Source organism: Zalophus californianus, chromosome 9 (assembly GCF_009762305.2).
Source record: "Zalophus californianus isolate mZalCal1 chromosome 9, mZalCal1.pri.v2, whole genome shotgun sequence".
Classification (NCBI taxonomy): domain Eukaryota; kingdom Metazoa; phylum Chordata; class Mammalia; order Carnivora; family Otariidae; genus Zalophus; species Zalophus californianus.
Genome location: NC_045603.1, coordinates 58046758 through 58067838, shown reverse-complemented (window position 1 = coordinate 58067838; position 21081 = coordinate 58046758). Strand labels below are relative to the sequence as shown.

The following is a 21081-nucleotide window of genomic DNA, read 5'->3' as shown; positions in this document are numbered from 1 at the left end:
ATTTGTTTATTTGACAGACAGAGACACAGTGAGAGAGGGAACACAAGCAGAGGGGAGCGGGAGAGGGAGAATCAGGCTTCCTGCCGAGCAGGGAGCCTGATGTGGGGCTCTATCCCAGGACCCCAGGACCATGACCTGAGCCGAAGGCACACGCTTAACGACTGAGCCACCCAGGCGCCCCTAGAAACACCTTTTAGCGCAATGGCAGTTGTCCTGGTGTTCCCTGGGGATGAGTAACGTGTGAGGTTGTCTGGAGCCCCATGATAAACATTCAAGGCTCTAAGTTCCGGGAACCTGGTTTTTGAACCAGGTCCACACCCAAGGAATAGAAACTCTTTCAGATAAGCAATATATGGTACAAAAGAATGAATGGTTATCTTAATAGAGGAATATCTAAGACCCAGGGCTTCTCTTTGTCTGTAAAAACACCAAATTCTAATACTATAAAAAGCAATCCCTAAATTCCCAGCCACCCTACCATCCCTGGCCTCCAAGAGTGATTCGTCTCCTAAGCATTGAGGAAGTGGAGACTAGACAGAGTAAATTATTGTGCAAAGCTTCACAGGCATATTAGATTGGCAGGATCATTTTAGGGGAAGGAATGGGTGTGGCCAGCTCGGCGGGGCAGGGGAGGAGACTGGTAAGCAGAGGAGGTTTATCTCCTATTCCCTTCTTCTGAGGGGAGCCTCACATGGTGGGCTGAAGCAGAAAGCTCTCAGTCTCTGCAGGAAACAAAGGAATTTAGGACTTTAATCAGGAGTGAGGGGAAGAAGGAAGGAAAAGGTTTTATCCTAGACATGAAAGAACCAGAAGAGAGAAATGGAATCCTATCACGTTTCTGTTCCCTACCGATGGCCAATGCTAGTGGGCACCACCACATTAGCTTTACCAACTATTCAAATGTTGACATCCTCCCATACTAGAAAGAAGCCACTCCAAGTGCCTGAGCCCTCTAAGTACCGCCTAATTGTGCTGGCCTACCCTCAGAACTCCTATACCTCCCCAAAGAGCAGCTGGCCTCAAAGATCCCAGTTAGAGCCACGGCTAACATCTATTCTGATCCTTTGGTGCCCATTCCTTACCCATAGTCTGCCTTTACTTCCCACTCCCAAACCCAGAGTTAACCAGCTCAGAATGGGTTTTCCATCCTTGGAGAGCAACATCATGATGTGGGGGCTAGGAAGGACAAAAGATACAGGGAGAACAGAGGAAATGTCGCTCCTAGTAGTCAGAAGGAATCAAGGGCCCTTCCATGTAGAAATGGCTGGGGTGGAAGACATAAGCCTCGTCCACGGTGTTCTGTCCAGCAAACAGTGGGTCACCATTTGTCATGATTTCTTCAATCTTCATACTGTTTCTGAAGACTAAGGTAGTCCAAAGAAAGAAATCAGGCCCTGATCTTAGGTAAGGAGTTCCCAGCCCAGCAGGGAAAATGAGGGAGGATGGCAGCAGAGGCCTGAACAAGGCCTGAGGAGGCACTCAGGTCGGGGAAGGAGGAGGCATGTACATTTTCTAATAAAAGGAATCACAAAGAAATGAGCCTCCCTCCAATGAGGAGCTTAGGGCTCAGCGTTTTCTATAATGGGTAAGGGAGGGCAGTTGGGAAAGGGAATGTGTCCTCTCTTCCCCAACCCCAGCTCACCACTCACTTTCCATTTCCCCAGTGTTCAAGTGTCTCAGGTCATCTGGCAGTTCTTGCTCTGGCACTGCTGGTGATTCAGGGTCTAGAATAGGCTCCAGCTTCAGCTCTGATGCCACGTTTGGCTCTGACGCTCTTTGTACCACATCTGGTGCGGGCTCCACCAGGGGCTCCAGCACAGGCCCCAGGTCCAGCCCCACCTCCAGCAGTGGCTCTAACTCCAGGCCTGGCTCTAGATCTAGCAATGGCGCCAGGCCCGACTCCAGCTCAAGTGACTCCGCTTCCGGCTCCAGCTTAAGGTCCGGCAGTTGCTGCAGCTCATCTACCTGTCTGGATACCGCAATACAAAGGGGCCAGGCTTGGCTGTTTAGGTGAAGTGGGGAATGGCTGAGCAAGCAGAGACTATCTCTCTAGGCTAAGAAGGCAACGGAGCGGGGGCGCCTGGGTGGCTCAGTCTGTTAAGCATCTGACTCGATTTTGGCTCAGGTCATGATCTCAGGGTTGGGAGATCGAGCCCCGAGTCAGGTTCCACGCTCAGTGCAGCAGAGCCTGCTTGAGATTCTCTCTCTGCCTCTCCCTCTACCCACCTGCCCCCACTCACTCACTCTCTCTCTAAAATAAATAAATAAAATCTTAAAAAACAAAACAAAACAAAAGGCAACAGAGCAACAGAGCAGAGGCCTTAAGAGCACAGGCTTTGAAATCAGGCTTGCCAGAGTTTGAATCCTATCATTTATTAGATGGGTGATCTTCAGCTTTCTGAGCCTCGGATTTATCATCGATAAAATGGGAACACCGCCCCCTAATAACACTTGAGAGGCCGTAGGATGGTTAAAAGAAGGATCCTTTATTAGCCATGTGCCTTAGGCATGCCACGTCACCACGCTAAACCTCAGGTTCTTCGGCTACACAGAGTCATACCCAAGTCTGCCTCACGGGACTATTACGGAGATTCGATAAATAAGAAACTAAACACAAACATTTAGCCCCATACCTGCCATATAATAAACTTTCATTAAATGTGGCTGTCATCACCTACTTGGATGGGTTCTCAAAAGAATTCAATAAAATGAAAAAAAAAATCTGTTCTTAAAAAAATATCTAGTACCATGCTTCAAGTAGATGCCCATGAACGGCAGTGATTATGACGATTATTAGCAGGAAAGCCCTGTAGAAACAACCTAAGGATGGCAGCAGAACACTAGAGAGGAAAGAGGCTAGCAGAACAAGAAAAAAAAACCTAGAGGCTAGAGAGTATGGGTCAGTAGGAGAGAAGGCCAGCAAGGTGAACTAAGCAGGTTTGGGTCACTAAATCAGCCAGCAAGGGTTAGGGAGGATGGGTGAAAAATGCATCTCTCACCTGTTAGAGACCACGATGAGCTTATGTTTCAGGTATTTCCTCCGTTCCTGGAGATTAACTGTGGGGCACACACGCAGGAGGACAGGGAGGTCAGGGGGCTGGACGCATAGCCCCAGGACCCCTCGTGCAAATGGTCCTGATAATCATGTCTCCCTGCTAACTAGCAGCGTCCCAGGCACAAATCCTTTCACGTCTCTGGCTATCAGTTTTTCCATGTCTGGAAGAAAGGTGTTGGATCTGTAGATGCCTGAGAATCCCTGCCACCTTCCAGTGACGTATGTCAATGATTCTCACCTTTCTCCTGGTAGTAGCGCCCGAAAGCCTCATCCCGGGGGATCCGGGGGTAGAGGAAGCGCAGTGGGTTCTCGGGGATGTTCTCTTCAGTGAGCAGCTGGTAGTGGCGAATGATTTTGGTCAGTGGGAGAGACTGCAGCACGTCCTTGGTGAAGGGCTGCACAGAGTAGATGAGCACCCTGTCTGTAGAAGGGAAAAGGCGGGCCTGAAGGGGCGGGGGGGGGGGGGGCGGCTGGGGCGTCCCGCCCTGGCTGTCCAGCCCCAAGCCTGCTGAGAGATTCAGGACAGAGCCAGGGAAGGCCAGGGCTGGCCAAGGGGCAGAGAGGACAGGCTGTGGGCACGCTGGGGCAGAGCAGCTGACCGTCATCCTGGTGTTCCACCCAGGAGCAGGTAATGCCTCCTTCCGATGTTTCACTGAAGCGCAGGAGAAAGGTGCCGGAGATGGTCTTCTTCAGGAGCTTGCGCTCCTGGCTCCGGCTCACAAAGCCCATGATGCGTCTGAAACACAGAAAAGCTGCCGTGAGGCCAACCTGCCTCCCTGCTCTCCCGCTCTCCTTGTCCGGGGAGAGAGGTGCTGGCTTCTGGCCCTCGCTCTCAGCCAAGTCACTTCAGCTTACTGACAGTATCCACCTTCCAGGGTTGGAAGAGGTGCGAGGCTTCCGCGAGGTCACGTAGATGAAAAGCACCTCGTAAAAGGTAAAGTGCTGTACAAATGAGCAGGCAGTGTTGTGGGAAGAGGTAGGCTTGTATTCAGACAGGACTATACGCATTGGGTGAATTCTCTAACTTCTCTGCGGCTCAGCGTGGTTGTAAGGATTACACGAGAGAATTCATAAAGAGCACCCAGCAGCCTCCGGGGCACAACAGATGCTAGACGCGCGCTGCCTAGGACTATTTTCGCAAATGGGAGGGGGTGTGACCTTGCAACCTTGCACCAGTGTTTGCTCTCTCCCTTTGTGCCGCATGAGGGCGCCCGGAGTCCGCTCTCAAGCCCAGAAAGGCAGAAAGGGAGGGATGGGGAGAGGGAGGCTGACCAAGGCCTTACCCATCATTCCAGAGATCCTTCAGGTGGTCATGTACCAGCTCCAGAATTTTGTCTAACCACGTCCAGAATGGTAGCTTGCCAGGAGGGCTCTCTCGCTGTAGGAGGCACGGGAAGGCAGGAAGAGATGTGGAGGTGCCCGCAGTGAGCAGAAGGAGTAAGGCAGGGAAGGACTAGTGTTTGCAGAGGGGCTAGATCTAGCCGCACAGGACGCAGGGAGTTACCTTAGTGAAGTCGGCCCAGGATAACAATGCACCCTCCGTCGTAGAGTTCTGCCCTATGGGCAGACAGACAGTTCAGATAATGGAAGGAAGCAAGGCTAGGGTCCCTGGAACAGAAAGGACGGAGGGCTGGGCAAACAACAGCCAGGGAAAGGCTGAGAGAAAAGGAGGTCTGTACCAAACAGCTTGTTCCTCAGCATGCTCAGCTGGTCTGGGTCAAGGCCTCGGCCCACATAGGAGGAGAACTGCCAGCTGAGAGCAGGGCCCAGCAAGCTCCAGGGAGCCTTGGGGGGGCTGGAGAAGAACTGCTGATTCTGCAAGGGTAGGAAGCGGGCAGAATGGCTCAGAAGGCGCGCCCTCCTACCAAGCTTCCACACCCCTCCTGGCCTTCCCTCACCGTTGGCCCCACCTCCTACCTGGGGGTTTGAGCTAAGCAGATTGAACCAAAGAGCCGAGGCCCAGGCAATGGAGACTTGGTTCATGTTAGAAATAATCACCACAGGGAGGGTGTCCGTCTGAAGAGGAAACAGGAGTCAGAAGGGGACGTGATGTCTCTAGCTCTGACAGGGCCAAGGGGGAGAATTTCCCACGCTGAGAGGCTTCTATTTAACCCCTCCTTAATGCCCTCGGCCAAATCTGCTTCATCTCTCCCTGCCCTCCATTTTCACTCACTTTCAGCTCCTGCTTCAGACCCTGGTAGGTGTATTTGACTGTAATACTGATGATGTGCAGTTCCTCTGTCACACCCAGCATTCCCTAGGACAGCCGAAGACACAACAGTCAGAGGGCCCTGTGGCAAGTTCCTCCCATCCCCCGATCCTCTGTCCAGGCCTCACCTTATTGCAGCCCTTTCCTGAACCACCTGAACGTTGCTCCACCAGAGTCTGTGAGTTGAGAGAAGGAGAGTAAAATGCCCGAGCGGGGACTCCAGGGTGCCTGGTATCCCCTATTTTGCCTCAAGACTTCCCAAGGCCTGGAAACTTCCCTTTGCCTGTTCCATTGCACCAGAAGCTTAAGCTACTAGTCCTTCTTACCAGGTAGCCGAAGTCCCAAATTAAGCCCTGACTCTGCCCCTTCTCAGGGGTCAAAGTTTTCTGGTTTGAGGTTAGAATGTTGAACTTCCGGAAGCTATTCCAGGAGGAAGAAGATATATGGAGAACAGGAGCAGAGTTACTCTACAAACTCAGCAGAAAAACAACAAAAATTCCACTTCATGTCAGACCTCCCCTTCTCCCTTCGTCTGTACCCCAACCAAATAAACCTCCCCCTCGTCTGTGCCCCCATGTGGTTGTGCAATCCTTGTCAGACACCTACCTTTGTGATGGAGGAGGAGTCCTGAAAAGAAACAAACAAACAAAAAATCACCGGGACGCAAAACAGCGTAGGAGTTAGGAATTTAGTCTTTAGGATCAGACAGACCCAGGTTCAAACCCAGATCTGCGCTCACTAGCCATGTGGCCTTGCACAAGAGACACGATCTCTCTGGGCTTGTTTCTTCATTTGAATGATAATACCTAATTCATGGGGTTCCTATGACAAATGAGGACTTGACAAGCTGCATGTCCTAGAGTGCTCAACAAAAGCGAGGAGTTCTTATTTCTGAGGTAGGAATCGAGGGGGTAAGAACACAGCCCCAGGGCCTTATGGTGAAGAATGCGTGTCTCCTCAGCCCCAGCAGCCCATGTCCTGGCTGCCCCATGGTCCCACGTGCCCCAACTTACCTGTCAATGGAGACTTCTGCAGTCAGTGACTCATTGCCTTCCTGGAGTCTCACCAGCAGCCTAGGGGGAGGGGAGGTGGATAGGGGAAAGCAGTCAGCCTCAATCTCCTGGATAGATGAAGAAGAGGAAAAGGAAGAAGAAGAAGAAAAGGAAGGAGGAGGCGGGGGAGGGGGAGGAGACAAAGGAGACGAAGACGAAGAAGAATGTGGATGGAGGAGAAAAGAGAGAAGACAAGAGCAGAAATATCTGTAAAGCGAGAAAGCAAACAGTGGTACTGGGGCTGGAAAAAAGCAGCAGGAATGAGTTCTGAAATGCCAACCTTGTTTGGACAGTGAACTTGCTGCCAGTCTTGAGGATGAGGGGTCGATGGGGAGTTTGGGGCATGCAGGGCTGGGTTTCTACCACAAAGGCTCTGTGGAGAGAACATACAGCTCGGTCTCTGTAAGAATGGCTCCTCGTGCTCTTTCCTTCTGCCCTCCCGGGAGGTCCCACCCTGGCCTCTGGACCTTTGGAGCAGGTGCTGTAGCAACTCCGTGACCTGGGCCTTCCGCAGGTCCACCCCTTTGGTCAGAGGGTCATCCTGATAGCTAACCAGGCGACTCAATCCCTTCAGCTCCTGCAACAGCTGGCGCAGGTGAAACAACAGCTTGGCTCCAGCTGTGAACCTGGGTGATAGGATTCCAGAGAGAGAGAGAACTGATGAGTTTCCTGGTGCCCCCAGACAGGCTCCAGAAGCTCCCCTTTAACTATGTGGAGAGGTAGAAACTGATTGGGATGAAAAAAGAACCCAGGAAGCATATGAAAGATTATGCAACATGATTCATAACCCAAGAAATAAAAATCAGGGCCACTTTCACATATAAAACTGGTGAAAGATTTATTTCTGGGACACCTGGGTGGCTAAATTGGTTGAGCATCTGCCTTCAGCTCTGGTCATGATCCCAGGGTCCTGGGATCGAGTCCCACATCGGGCTCCCTGCTCAGTGGAGAGCCTGCTTCTCCCTCTGTCTGCCGCTCCCCGTGCTTGTGCTCTCTCTGTCAAATAAATACATAAAATCTTTAAAAATTTATTTGACAGAGAGAGTGACAGCGAGAGAGGGAACACAAGGAGCTATAAGTTCAAGCCCCACACTGGGTGTAGAGATTACTTAAAAATAAAATCTTTAAAACAGATGTATAGATGTATATTTATGTATATGCATAGGGAAAATCTAAAAAAATGTATTTAAAAGCCCTAACAATGAGTACCCCTGCATGATAAGGTTATGCAGATGGGTGGTTTTTACTTTCTTTTCTTTTAAATTGTCTGAATATTTTTTCCAATTGGGACACGTTATATTTATAATCAGAAAAATCAAAGCTCTTTTTTTTTTAAGATTTTATTTATTTGACAGAGAGAGAGACACAGCGAGAGGGAACACAAGCAGGGGGAGTGGGAGAGGGAGAAGCAGGCTTCCCGCTGAGCAGGGAGCCCGAGCGGGGCTCGATCCCAGGACCCTGGGATCATGACCTGAGCCGAAGGCAGACGCCTAACGACTGAGCCACCCAGGCGCCCTGCTCTTTTTTTTTTTTTAAAGATTTTATTTATTTATTCATGAGAGACAGAGAGAGAGAGGCAGAGGCAGAGGGAGAAGCAGGCTCCCAAGGAGCAGGGAACCCGATGCGGGACTCGATCCCAGGACGCTGGGATCATGACCTGAGCTGAAGGCAGACGCCTAACGACTGAGCCACCCAGGCACCCTGCTCTTTTTTTAAAAAAGGTTTTACTCATTTTATTTATTTATTTATTTAAAAGATTTTTTTTTTATTTATTCATCTGAGACACAGAGATACACAGAGAGAGAGAGGAGAGAGCCTGAGCAGGGAGAGAGGCAGAGGGAGAAGGAGAAGCAGGCTCCTCGCTGAGCCAGGAGCCCGATGTGGGGCTCGATCCCACAACCCCAGGATCATGACCTGAGCCGAAGGCAGACACTTAACCATCTGAGCCACCCAGGTGCCCCTACTTATTTATTTTAGAGAGACAGAGGGAGAGTGGAGGTGGGGAGGAGAAAAGGGGGAGGGAGAAGAAGGGGGAAAGAATCTCAAGCAGACTCCACACTGAGTGGGGAGCCCCATACAGGGTTCAATCTCATGAGCCTAAGACCATGACCTGCCCCAAACCAAGAGTTGGAGGTTTAAATGACTGACTTTCACTCAGGTCATGATCTCAGGGTCCTGGGATTGAGCCCCATGTTGGGCTCTACGCTCAGTGGGGAGTCTGCTTCTCGCTCTCTCCCTCTGCCCCTCCCCCCCACCCCATACTCTCTCTCTCAAATAAATACATACATAAAATCTTTAAAAACAAAACAAACAATGAAACAAAGGATCAACACGATAACAATAACACCACCAAAAAGAACAGGTATGTCCTTTAACCCAGGAATACCACTTCTGGGGATTTATATTACAGAAATAATTAGGAATGTAAATAAAGATGTAGCTAAGAGGATATTTACTGCAGCACTGTTTAAAATAGCAAGAAATCGGGGCACCCAGATGGCTCAGGTGGAGGAGCATACAACTCTTGATCTCAGGGTTGTGAGTTTGAGCCCCACACTGGGTGTAGGGGTTGTTTAAATAAATAAATAAACTTAAAAAAAAAATCCTTTCCCATCTTGCAAGATGGTGGGTGAAAAAGATGAGAAGCCGGATGCTAAGGAGAAGAAACCTGGAGCCAAGAAGGCTGATGCTGGTGGCAAGATAAGAAGGGTAACCTCCAGGCTAAAACGCCAAAGAAAGGAAAGCCCCACTGCAGCCAAAACCCTGTCCTAGTCGGAGGAATTGGCAGATATTTCCCATCGGCTATGTATTCCAGAAAGGCCATGTACAACAGGAAGCATTCAGCAGCTAAATCCAGAGTTGAAAAAGGAGAAGTTTCTTGCTACTGTCACAAAACCAGTTGGTGGTGACAAGAATGGTGGAACCTGAGTGGTTAAACTTCACAAAATGTCTAGGTATTATCCTACTGAAGATGTGGCTTGAAAGCTGTTGAGCCACGGCAAAAAAACCCTTTCCATCAGCATGTGAGAAAACTGCAAGCCAGTGTCACTCCTGGCACATTTTTTTTTAAGATTTTATTTATTTGAGCGAGAGAGAAAGAGAACATGAGCAGGGGGAAGGGTACAGGGAGAAGAAGAAGGAGAAGCAGACTCCGTGCTGAGCAGGGAACCCCATTCAGGGGTTGATCCCAGGACCCCGAGATCATGATCTGAGCGGAAGGCAGACACTTAACTGACTGAGCCATGGAGGCGCCCCTCCTGGCCCCATGTGATCATCCTCACTGGGCTCCACAGAGGCAAGGGGGTGGTTTTCCTAAAGCATTTGAGCAGTGGCTTGCTACTTGTGACTGGCCCTCTGGCCCTCAATCGAGTTCCTCCATGAAGAACACACCAGAAATCTGTCCTTGCCACCTCCACCAAAATTGCTATCAGGAGTGTGAAAATTCCCAACATCTTACTCATCAGTAAGCACTGATGCTTACTTCAAGAAGAAGTTGCATAAACCCAGACACCAGGAAGGTGAGATCTTCAAAAGGGAAAAAAAATGTGAGATTATGGAGCAGCACAAGGTTGATCAGAAAGGGGTGCCTGGGTGGCTCAGTTGGTTAAGCGTCTGCCTTTGGCTCGGGTCATGATCCCAGGGTCCTGGGATCGAGCCCCACATCGGCCTCCCTGCTCAGCGGGAAGCCTGCTTCTCCCTCTCCCTCTGCTGTTCCCCCTGTTTGTGTGCTCCCTCTCTCTGTCAAATAAATAAATAAAATCTTAAAAAATAAAAAAAAAATAGTAATTCTGTACACTAAGCCCTATATACCTGTTTTCAACTTACATGAACATTGTTGTGATTCATTCTTAATAGTTTACTTTTTATTTATTTTTAAGATTTTATTTATTTATTCGACAGAGGGGCGGGGGAGAGAGCACAAGCAGGGGGAGTGGCAGAGGGAGAGGGAGAAGCAGGCTCCCGGCTGCGCAGGGAGCCCAATGTGGGACTCGATCCCAGGACCCTGGGATCATGACCCAAGCGAAGGCAGACGCTTAACCAACTGAGTCACTCAGGTGCCCCAATAGTTTACTTTTTAAAATATTATTTATTTACTTTTTTAAAAAGTAAACTCTACCCCCAATATGGGGCTTGAACTCATAACCCCAAGATTAAGAGTCACATGCTCTACCAACTGAGCCAGCCAGGCACCCCCATTTTTAATAAATTATAATGAATTTTCTCAGTAGAAAATATTTAAAACAGTAGGTATTCTAAGTACATTGAAAGGCATACTAGTTATTTTTTCCACATCACAAAAAAATTAATATAAAAGAGCTTACTAAAAAAAATAGCAAGAAATTAAAAAACAACCTAAATGTCCAAAAATAGGAGTTCATTAACTAAATTATGTTACCTCCATACAGGGAACTATAAGGCAACCATTAAAAATAACATGGGTATGGGGCACCTGGGTGGCTCAGTTCGTTAAGCATCTGATTCTTGATCTCAGCTCAGGTCTCGATCTCAGGGTTATGAGTTCAAGCCTCACGTTGGATTCCATGCTGGGCATGGAGTCTACTTAAACAAACAAACCCAAAAACATGGGTAGGGGTGTCTGGCTAGCTCAGGTGGTAGAGCATGGGACTCTTGATCTCAGGGTGGTAGGTTCGAGCCCCACGGTGGTACAGAGTTTACTTAATAAATAAATAAAATCTTAAAAAAAAAATCAGCCTGTCTTATTTAAAAAAAAAATAACATGGGTAAATACTGTAATACACTGCTAAGTTAAAAAGCAAAAACCACAGTTCTCAAAATAGTACAAAAATATGATTCAATTTTTGTATTACAGTAGCTACATCTGGGTAGTAAGATAATAACAGGTAATGGTCATTCTTTTTTTTTGACATTATAGTCATTACAGTTAAAAAAAAAAAAGTAGAGGGGTACCTGGGTAGCTCAGCTGGTAAAGCGGCTGGCTTGTGATCTCGGCTCAGACTGTGATCTCAGGGTCCTGGGATCGAGCCCTACACTGGGCTCCACAGTCAGTAGAGAATCTGCTTAAGGATTCTCTCTCTCCCTCTCCCTCAGTCCCTCCTTCCCTCCCTTGCCCTGCTCGCATTCGCGCGCGCTCTCTCTCTCTCTCTCTAAAGTAAATAAATTAATCTTAAAAAAAAAAGTAAAAAATATATTTCCTGGGTGATTAAAAAGGAAGGAGAAACCACCTTGTGGATTAATCCATTCCTTTCACCAAAGCAAAGACTGGGCTCTGGGTTCCCTGCATGGTCACTGTGGTCACACCAGGGAGCTGGGATCATTTTGGCGAGCAGAGAGTAAGGACAGCAGTAGCTCTTGCCTAGATAGGCAATTCATTACATGAATGAGGACATTCCTTACAATTCACCATTTACAATTTACAAAGCACAGCAGGGTGGCTGGGACAAGGGCAGGCGGGAGGTGCCTCTCACCACTTCTCCAACTGTTCCAACCCCCCATCTGCAGGGGCTCCAATGCAGGCTTTCTGCTGCTGGACTTTCCATTCCTCCAACTTGGGCAGCAGTAGCTCAACGAGGGTTGTTAATTGGCCTAGCAATGCTTTGGTGGCATCCAGCACCTCCTACGAAAGACATAAAGTGGTGAGCACTTCTCACCATCACCCTCCACCACCCAACTGGGGAGGAAGAGACAAAGAAGCCAAGGCTAAGAGGCCAGGGCTCCCACATCCCTCATTTGCCCCCACTCCCTGCTTGCCCACTTCCTCTGTCTGCCTCCCACCTTTCTCCTTTTGTCCAGTTCATTGAGAGTCTCCTGCAGAAGTTGCCGCTGTCTCATCTGATGGGGGTCTAAAGAGAGTGTGTTCACTGGATGGTAGGAGCAGGAGTGAGACAGAGGTTCAGACCTAGGGCTCCTTCCCCTCTCCATCCTGACCAGGACCTCAGTCAGAGTCAGGTGGGGGAATTCTGAAGGGAGAAGAAGGGGAACCAAGCAAAGCAGAGGCACCTCTGGGCCCTCGGGCGAATTCTGAATGGTCATGCTGGAACTAAAAGCCCACTCGATCTGCTAAGCAGTTTTCCATGTATCTCCCCCAACATCCCCCAACTGTCCCTCAGCCACACCTCCAGCCCAACCTCCACAACATCCGCCGGCCCTTGTATTTTGCCTGGCAGAGAGACTGGAGCCAGTGTGGTGTACTAGCCAGCAGAAGATTATTGCTTCCTGGGGCTTTTCACTTCCCCTTTCTTCCACCCTTGGCCTCCCAGCAGGCACCTGTCTTCCCCCACCCCTCGGTGTGCTTGCTTCCTACCTTGGGCCTGGATCTTATATCGGAAGCAGAAGACATCCTGCTGGTCTTTCAGTTGGCAAATGGATTTCACCAGCTTCTGTAGAGGGGATAAGACCCAGATGAGGCTGCTTCTGTGGGAGGCAGCAGGCTGAGTCTCACCCACCCCGACTCTTGCCACATCCACTAACCTCCATCATAGCCTTTAATTCCAGGATCCGGGATTCGATCTCATGCTGCTGGCTCTCTACGGGTGCTTCGAGGGCTGGCTCTCCTTGCTCCTGAAATAAGAGACTCTGAGTACATTTCAATTCTGACCTTTCATCCCTGAAATCCAGGCCTGCAATTATATCACAGGATGTGGCGGGGGGAGGGGATCTTGTTGTGAGACAAACTTCCTGAATCCTTTCCACGGTCACTCTCTACTCCAGGAGCGTTCAAAAATCACTACAAATTGTTCTTACCAACTGAGCCCTCTGAGCCTGGATCAGAATTCTTTTTTCTTCCAGAAGGAGATTAAAGATCATCTCAGCCAATTGGGTCGGGCCCTGGGGAAAGGCCTGCGGTAGGAAGATAAAAATTGACTGAACTCAACTGTCTTCAATGATCTAGCCCTCCACACCTTCCCCACCAGTGACCCCAGGACTTCCCCCTTCAGGGTCCCCAGCTCTTCCCCTCTTCACCACTGGTACCCTAAAACCTAGCCTCTTCCCAACAGGGTCAGCTAGACTTTGCCTTTCTCTCTGCCAGTGATCTCCCAAGTCCAGACCTCATCCTCCCTTGCCCCAGATCTGCCCCCACCCCTTCACATCTCCAGGTCCTGTTCCATACCCTAAACCATACTCCTCTACACTCAGTCCCCTTTCTATTCAGCTTTTCGGCTGTCCCTGGCTCCTCCAAGTACCTGAATGTCCCGAGAGAATTTTCGCAAGTTGTGCTGTAGTAACAAGCGCTCAGGGTCCTGGCTGCAGCGGCCACACTCGTTGTTCAGTTGGTCCAAGAAGTGGAAGAACAGCACGGTAGCCTTGGAATCATCATTGCCCAGCGCAGCCTCCTGCCTGGGGACCGGGAACAATAAGGATTAGTATCTCCGCAGGACTGCTGCTGTCTTTCGAGGCCTTCTAACCCCTTCCTGCCCTTGGTATCTCCAGGATCCTGGGGGCTCAGAAGAAACTACTTTCCTCATTCCACCCGCACCCAACTTCCTGAGGCACTCACCAGTTCTGATCTTCAATCCAGACAGCTAAGTACTGTCGGATGTCCATCGGCAGGAGGCAGTTTGAGTACAGCTGGTGCAACTGGTCCTGAAACGGGTTGTTGAGATTCTGCAACATCTCCCACTGCGCCATTTGGGGTCTGAGTCTGAAGGATGCTGGTTCCCAACCGGAAATTTTGCTGGATTAAATCATCCACAGTTTCATGACTGCCTATCACTACAATACAAATTTTTAATTATACAGGTAAGAAAAAAATGCACACATACACACACACAATTACAGCTACATTGACCCCACTCCCAATTTTGGTCCCTTCCCCTTCTCTTCACAGGTAACCAGTATTATCAGTTTGGTTCGTATTCTTCCAGGTAGTACTAGTTAAGAGCTCCAGTATGTGGGCCTTTTGTATTAATAATTTCCAAACACACACCAAGTAGAGTGAATAGTACAAGAATCATCCATGTACCCATCTCATCATCAGCTTCACTAAACAATATTTCCACCATCTTTATTTCATCTATCACCCTCAATGAATTTATTTTAGATTTATTTGCTTGTATTTGTATTCACTTATGCTGGAGCATTTCAAGATCATAAATGGGTCATAACTATTTATTTCAGCATGATCCCTGCTGGCCCCAAAGCTTTATCAAGGACCGAAACCTCTTTAGAGATAGGTATACCTTATAATCTGCTTTCCATATAGTAAGGAGGAACTCCATTCCAGATATTTAAATACCGCACAAGGGGTCACTCAATCCCTAAGACTGTGATACTTTTTTTTTTTTAAAGATTTTATTTACTTATTTCAGAAAGAGAGAATGAGGCGGGGAGAGGGTCAGAGGGAGAAGCAGACTCCGGGCCTCGATCCTGGGACTCCAGGATCATGACCTGAGCCAAAGGCAGTCGCTTAACCAACTGAGCCACCCAGGCACCCATGACTGTGATACTTTTAAGACCTCTATCAACCTCTGATTCTTCATGTAGATTATCAACTTTGTGAAAAACCCGGAAATTTCTTCTTTTATTCCCCCCCCCACCCCGCCCCACTGCGGCAGGGTTGGGCAAAGAAAGCACAGATGTTTGCTTGTTTTTTTCACTGTGAAATTTCATCAAAACTGGTTTTTGTGTTACTAAGTAGGCTGGGCTAAGAATCTTTCTTTCTCTCTTTCCCTGCCCCCTGCCATCTGTCTTTGTAGAAAAATCAAAACTTATTCTTGCTGCAGCCTGAACCTAACAGAAAAGACTATTTACATACATTTGTGGTCTTAAAAAGGTCACATGATCTTATTACAAATGAAAGAAAAATGTCTGGGGTGGGCGAGATTCTCTTCCACCAGTATGAATAATCATGAGATGCTTTTCTACCTCTTTGAAGTAGAAACACAGGGAGGAAAGGACTGGTCAGAAGCTCCTATTTTTCATTTTAATCCTCTTACTAGTGCTTGGCTTTTTAAACTATGCACCTGTACAGCTTTAAAAAAACAAGTGGAGGGGCGCCTGGGTGGCTCAGTCGTTAAGCGTCTGCCTTCGGCTCAGGTCATGATCCCAGGGTCCTAGAATCGAGCCCCGCATCAGGCTCCCTGCTCCGCCGGAAGCCTGCTTCTCCCTCTCCCACTCCCCCTGCTTGTGTTCCCTCTCTCGCTGTGTCTCTGTCAAATAAATAAATAAAATCTTAAAAAAAAACCCCAAACAACCCACAAATGGAGAGGCCCCACTTCTCAAGGAACGAATCTCGGCTAGTATTAAAAGAGCAAGATGGCAAGAACAACGAAGGAAGTGAAATCTTATCTACCTTTAGACATCGTTTTTTTGGTGAGGATTAAAATTAAGACTAAGACCGGAAGGTAAAAGCATTGGCTAACGGTATCGGAGGCTGCCGGGGAGTTTGGGAAGATGTTTGTTAGGGTTGGAGAGCTGGGCTGGATGGGGAGATTCGGTTATGCGGCAGCAGACAGCTATTTCAACCTGGGGAGGAAGTTTTATCACTACCGGGCGTACCTCCGGGGCCTGCCGCCTTTTCCGGGTAGGAACTCACGCCTGCACTCAGACCCCCGCGTGCCCCCTCTGGGCCCGTACCTGGTAGGGGTCTCAATCCCCGCTCTCTCCAGCGGCTCAGGGCAAGGCTTCCGGCCGCAAAGCCTGAGCGCCCGCGCCCGCGCTCCGCCCTCGGCTTAAACCAGTCCCTCGGATTCAACCCCTTGTAGCTCTCCGTCTGGAGCGGACGGCTGAACTCGGGAGCTCGCCATTCGCTGCCTGGCAACCCCGACGCTAGCTGCCATTCAGCCAAACTTTCCCAAGTCATTGGTGCCGCCACAACTGCCCCCCCCGCGGGGCGGGACAAGAGGAGCCGAAACCACACACCCCCAGCTCCAACGATTGGTGGGATAGCTCAACTACGCCCCGCCCCGCCCCGTGTCCGCGGAGGGAGGAGTCCGATTAATGGAACAGCCCGGGGCTATAACAGCTGATTTCCGAGAACCCTTGCGGAAGGAGAGAAACCGAGACTGGCCGTGGACGCTGCAGGCTCTAAGAGCTCCATGAGAGGTGGGACCGGAATTTCGACACTTCGGGATAGGAAGGGACGAGCTGTAGTCATAAATATTTATTGATGGTACCTTGCTAAGAACTTGAGGTTCATTGTATCGTTTTTAATTGCCACAAAACCCATGCAGATGAAAATGATTATCACTACTTTAGAGGTTTTAAGAAACTGAGCTTGGAGTAAAAGTGATTACTGGTCAGTGATCACTGAGGCTCTTACAAGTGGAGCCTGGATTCAAATCTAAATCCTCGGGCTCCAAACCCCAAACTTTAAAATTCCTGCATTTTACAGCACTTCCTTCCTCCTTGATAACAAACCAGAGATTGGGATTTTGAACATACACATATTACCGCTTGTCAAAATATTAGATTTATTGATTCTGTGATCACCACCTTTTATATCCCAAGACTGCCATTCCCAGGATCTAAGTCATAGCCATTATATATGCCCTGAACTAATCAGGGAGGTGAACTAACACCAAAGGGCCATGGTAGTTGTTTCTTCCACGTCACTCACATCTTAGGTGCCCCCCCAGTCCTCCATGCTGATCTCTGGCAGAGCGGTGTTTGCCTCTTTCCCATAGTAATACTGGATCAACTGTTCAATACCAGCCTTCACCGCAGGTTTAAGTGCAGCGCTGATTACTAGTCCTGTGGGTCCCCCAGACAATCCTGCCATGGTCATCAGAAGGTCATAACCCATATCTATGACCCCATCTTGGCCTCGTTCCTTGGCCTTGTCTGAACAGTTCAGAGCAAAATAATACAAAGCTGTGCCGAGATTGTAGTAGGTTCCCACTCCTGGAAACAACCTGACTATATTGTGCACACCGTGCTCCTGCTCCGGCTCACAGTCATTGGTAGGGAGGGAGCGTCGGGTCCTTTCTGGGCCTGGTTGCTCCCTGGCCAACAGCTGTAGAGCAGAGGCCAGGGCATCCACTGAAGCGACCCTCCCTGTGCTTCTGCTTTTCTGGAGCTCTTGAAGATGTTGGATGAGTTTCTGGGTAGCTTTTACACCCCCCTGGTGGTACAGTTGAAGTTGCAGGGCCCAGACATCAGCCTGGCAACCAGCTTTCTCCAGGGCTATCACCAGTGGCAAGGCTACCAGGAACTTGGGTAGAGGAGCCATGTGGATGAAGCCAGGCAGGGACTTTGGGAGCAGAATCTGGCAGGACAAGGGGTCTGAGGAAGGTGGCCAGGATCTCAAGGATGAGGGAATATTTGTCTGGTTTCCATATGAAATGACATCCACAGGGTGCAGCAGGAGGTAGCAAAAAAGCAGCTCAACTTGTATCGTGATGAATCTGAGGTCACACATGTCTGAAACAGAATACACTGGAGAGGGGACAAACCAGAAACATAACAAACCATTTCCTTAAGGGCTGTGGTCTGAAAGGAGCCCATGACTCAGGGCACACCTCCATCTATCATCTCCAAACTTCTGTTATTTTTAGGTAAAGGCCCAAGAATCAGGAAATGCAGCCCAATTGTTCCCACTTGGCCTTCCCCATCTTCAAGTCACCAGAGACCTCCTCTGCTTGATTTCCACCCATTTATACGGGGCCCCAAATTACCATAAAGTTCATGTGAGGAGCGAGACTGTCTTGATAGGTTTGGTTGCTCAATCCAGTTCTGCCCACTTCTCTGCCCCATGAAGAAAGGAGATATTTGCTTTCCCCCATAATCAGTAAGAGATGCAATCTCTGCAAATATTTGTCCGTTTGTATTGGCTGCCCAAACCTTGTCCCCTTGTCACACATTGACCTCAACACCTAAGACTCTGTTCTTTGGCATTTCTGACACGTCCCTGTCACTTTTCCACTCTAGCTCATGCTATGAGCTGGGAGACCCAGAGTCAGGAGAGATTAGATATCTATGATTCTCTCTTATTGTATTTCTTTTCAGTTTAAGAATTAAATTAGTGAGCTACAGCATCTAGTTGGGGGATTTAGTACAGGGTGGATGAATGAGAAAAAGGTTAAATTACCTCTCATGCTTAATTACATGCACGGTATATAATAACTGAAAGAAAAGGAAAAAAAAGCAAAATGGAATAATAACTAGGGGCCGGGAAATACTAAGGGGAGAGGGTCAAGCCTAACACCAGTCACATGTGTGTTTTAGCACTGGCATGAAATAAAGTACAACTGTCCTGAGTGGTCTTACACGTTTCTTTCTTTTTTTTTTTTTAATATTTATTTGAGAGAGAGAGAACACAGGAACAGGGGAGAGGGAGAAGCAGACTCCCCGCTGAGCAAGGAGCCCAAAGTAGGACTTGATCCCAGGACCCTGGGATCACTACCTGAGCCAAAGGCAGACGCTTAACCGACTGAGCCACCCAGGCGCCCCTGGTCTTTTACGTTTCTAACTACTTACTATGTCCCATCCTTAAACATAGTGCTGAGAAAAGATCCTTGTTGCCTAGGTGGCATTGAATATCTGAAGTAAGCCTAGACAAATTCCTAAATGAACTTCTTAAAGCACTCCCAAATAACTGTGGAACTTTTGATAAATTATATTGTCATCATCCGTAGACACTGAGAGGTTCTTAACTTGGAGGGTGCTTCAGCTTTTTGCCTAATTCTTCCTCACACTCCCAACACGCATTCCTGCAGCTCTAGGGGATATTGACAGCAACATCTTTGAACTGTGCCACCAGCAACATGGCAGATAGCTGGTAGATCAATCACACCAATGTGTGTATTAGCCACCAGCAATACATTCCTCAGGGTAAATAGCTGAGTGGTAGGTTCATCCAAGCTTCCCCGCAGGCCCCCCCAGATCCCTCAGAGTGACCTTAGTATTGCCAATGCTTTCCTCCTCATTGTGTTCTCCTCTCATGGAGAAGAGTTTCAGTGATGTCCTTTCCTCCCATCCTAACAAGCTGAAGCTGAGAATGTGGGCCTCAGTTGGGCAACCAGCCTTCTCCAGGGCCACCCCCAGAGCCAAGTTGGATAGGTAGTCAGGCAGAGGGGCTAAGGAGGAGGCAGTGTGCAAGAGATCTGGGCAGGTCTTGGGATCTGGGAGAGGGAGCTGGCTGGAGAGTGTGTTCAGAGGATGGCCAGTTTTTGTGAAAGATGGCTGGAAGTTCAGGGCCCCTTTCTGGCATTTCTTGGAAAGACAGCCAATGGGAACAGCAAAACACAGCAAAGGCGCACCTGGCTGGCCCAGTCGGTAGAGCATGAGACTCTTGATCTCGGGGTTTTAAGTTCAAGCCCTATGTTAGCTGTAGATATTACTTAAAAAAATAAAATCTAAAAAAACAAAAAGACACAGCAAAGGAGCAGCACAGCCTAGATCATGGTGGGTCAGCAGGAACAGCCCACAGGAAACAGGAAAGAAGTAGTGGTTGGGTGGGAAGTGGGGAAAGCCTTGGGCCAAAGAGACACCAAGACTAGTCAAAGCTAGGAAGTGGTTCTACCCTTGGAAACTTCAGGTAGCCTGGACATAGCTTCACCCCCACCCTTACAAGCTGTGGGCAGTTCTCACCTGCTCCAGAAGGAAACAAGCCAGAGGAACAAGATGGTCCACACACGTCCCTTCCTCGGTGCTTCTCTAATCTGAATGACAGCTTCCTAGGGCTCACCTTCTCTACACCCCAGCAAAAAAAAGTTGGCCCTTCTGAAAACAGTGAAGGACATAATATTCACAAATATTTATCCACCTCTTCCTGGCTCAGGCTTCTCCCCCTCACCTTTGCCCCATGCTGACAAAAGGGCCATTGCCCTTTGTGGCTACCGTTTTTCCTGCCTCATATCCCTATCACCCTAAGGATTTCTCTAGATCTAAACCTAGATCAGGAAAAATTCCTCAGTCTCTTCTGGGGAAGCGGGGAGGCAAAAGGCAGGGATGCCAATGATTTCTGGGCAGGAGACCCTGAAACAGTTCTTATTCAATGGACTTACCAGGAAGAAAAATGAGAAAATAGACCCTACTGGCAAGTCAGATCAAATCAGAGCAACTTTTGTTTTTATCTTGTTATACCAGCGCAATACCCTAATTAAACACATTTATTACCCTGAAAGTACCTCTTTCTAAGCCTGTATCAGTGTAGGAATTGATCTTCATTTCTTATTTCTAGGGGTCTAGATGAGAAACTGTAGTCTGGAAAATAGAGAATGATGGCATATGGTGCCTCCTAAAAACTGGTACAGAAATCCCATCATTTTGCCATACAGGTTCCACGCTGGTGCTATAACCTATCTCTGGCAGACGGCCAAAGGCATTAGGCTAATGAACAAATCCCAGATTCCTTCTATCTTACTCACTCCTCTCAGTCCCAGGAGGGGCCCTAAGGAGCAAAAAGAAATCGGGGGGGAAAGTTTTCTAGAACAAGAGGAGTAAGTCTTCAGGGAGCTACTGGGACACAATCCTAAAATTGAGAGAGGGAAGAATTGGATCTAGATGCATCCAACACTGCTGCCTGAAATTCCTGGACTCTAAAACCACAGAGCACCTCAAGGCTCTGCTCCTTTTGTACAGCTCAGGGAAGTTTTTGGACCCTGTTAGATTTTCCCATATCTGACTTGAGTTGGCCATCAATAACTGGGCCTATCCTCACATCCAGTTTGTTGGCATCAGCATCACCATCCCCCTCCATGTGAAAATGGCTTTTGGTTGAAATTCCTCCAATTTCCAACACTAGTGCCTTGGGAGTGACAGGGGAGAGACAAAAGAATTGTAAACATGGTAGGGGGAGGAAAAGTGGTGATGAGTTTGTCTCCAGGACCAAGGAGAAAAATGAT

The 21081-nt window shown here is 48.6% G+C and overlaps 2 protein-coding genes across 5 annotated transcripts; both read right to left on the bottom strand.

Annotated features, from left to right (window-relative positions):
* Positions 1-61: 61 nt before the first annotated feature.
* STAT2 (signal transducer and activator of transcription 2) lies at positions 62-16081 on the bottom strand. 4 transcript variants are annotated; one of them, XM_027593883.2, is made up of 24 exons: positions 15872-16079; positions 13794-14008; positions 13480-13633; positions 13040-13135; positions 12767-12856; positions 12600-12675; positions 12071-12255; positions 11764-11912; positions 6784-6942; positions 6597-6689; positions 6278-6337; positions 5871-5891; positions 5591-5684; positions 5393-5440; positions 5229-5312; positions 4973-5071; positions 4735-4870; positions 4560-4612; positions 4339-4433; positions 3655-3791; positions 3294-3476; positions 3000-3057; positions 1650-1969; positions 62-1364 (listed from the first exon to the last, which is right to left on the bottom strand). In XM_027593883.2, exons 2-24 carry the CDS (start codon positions 13922-13924, stop codon positions 1222-1224), a joined length of 2664 nt encoding a protein of 887 aa, XP_027449684.1. In that variant the 5' UTR covers positions 13925-14008; positions 15872-16079; the 3' UTR covers positions 62-1221. The 4 variants fall into 4 exon arrangements, with proteins under 4 accessions (XP_027449684.1, XP_027449686.1, XP_027449685.1 ...); XM_027593885.2 differs by having other exon boundaries at positions 12071-12138; positions 15872-16078; XM_027593884.2 differs by having other exon boundaries at positions 1222-1364; positions 12071-12156.
* Positions 16082-16232: 151 nt separating this feature from the next.
* Positions 16233-19944, bottom strand: APOF (apolipoprotein F). Its single transcript, XM_027594400.2, is given in 2 exon segments — positions 16233-17656; positions 19826-19944. A coding segment is annotated over 1 exon segment (846 nt). The 5' UTR covers positions 17655-17656; positions 19826-19944; the 3' UTR covers positions 16233-16808.
* Positions 19945-21081: the final 1137 nt, after the last annotated feature.

Bases quoted from the DNA above. Each gene is read 5' to 3' on its own strand.
- STAT2 (XM_027593883.2), bottom strand. From the start codon at position 13,924: ATGGCGCAGTGGGAGATGTTGCAGAATCTCAACAACCCGTTTCAGGAC. The intron at 6,943-11,763 runs GTGAGAGGCACC...CCTATCACCCAG, and splicing joins TTGGAACAGTTGGAGAAGTG to GTTCACAGCTGGAGCCAAGC. The intron at 1,365-1,649 runs GTGAGTGGTGAG...GGACTACCTTAG, and splicing joins GAACACTGGGGAAATGGAAA to TCTTCAGAAACAGTATGAAG.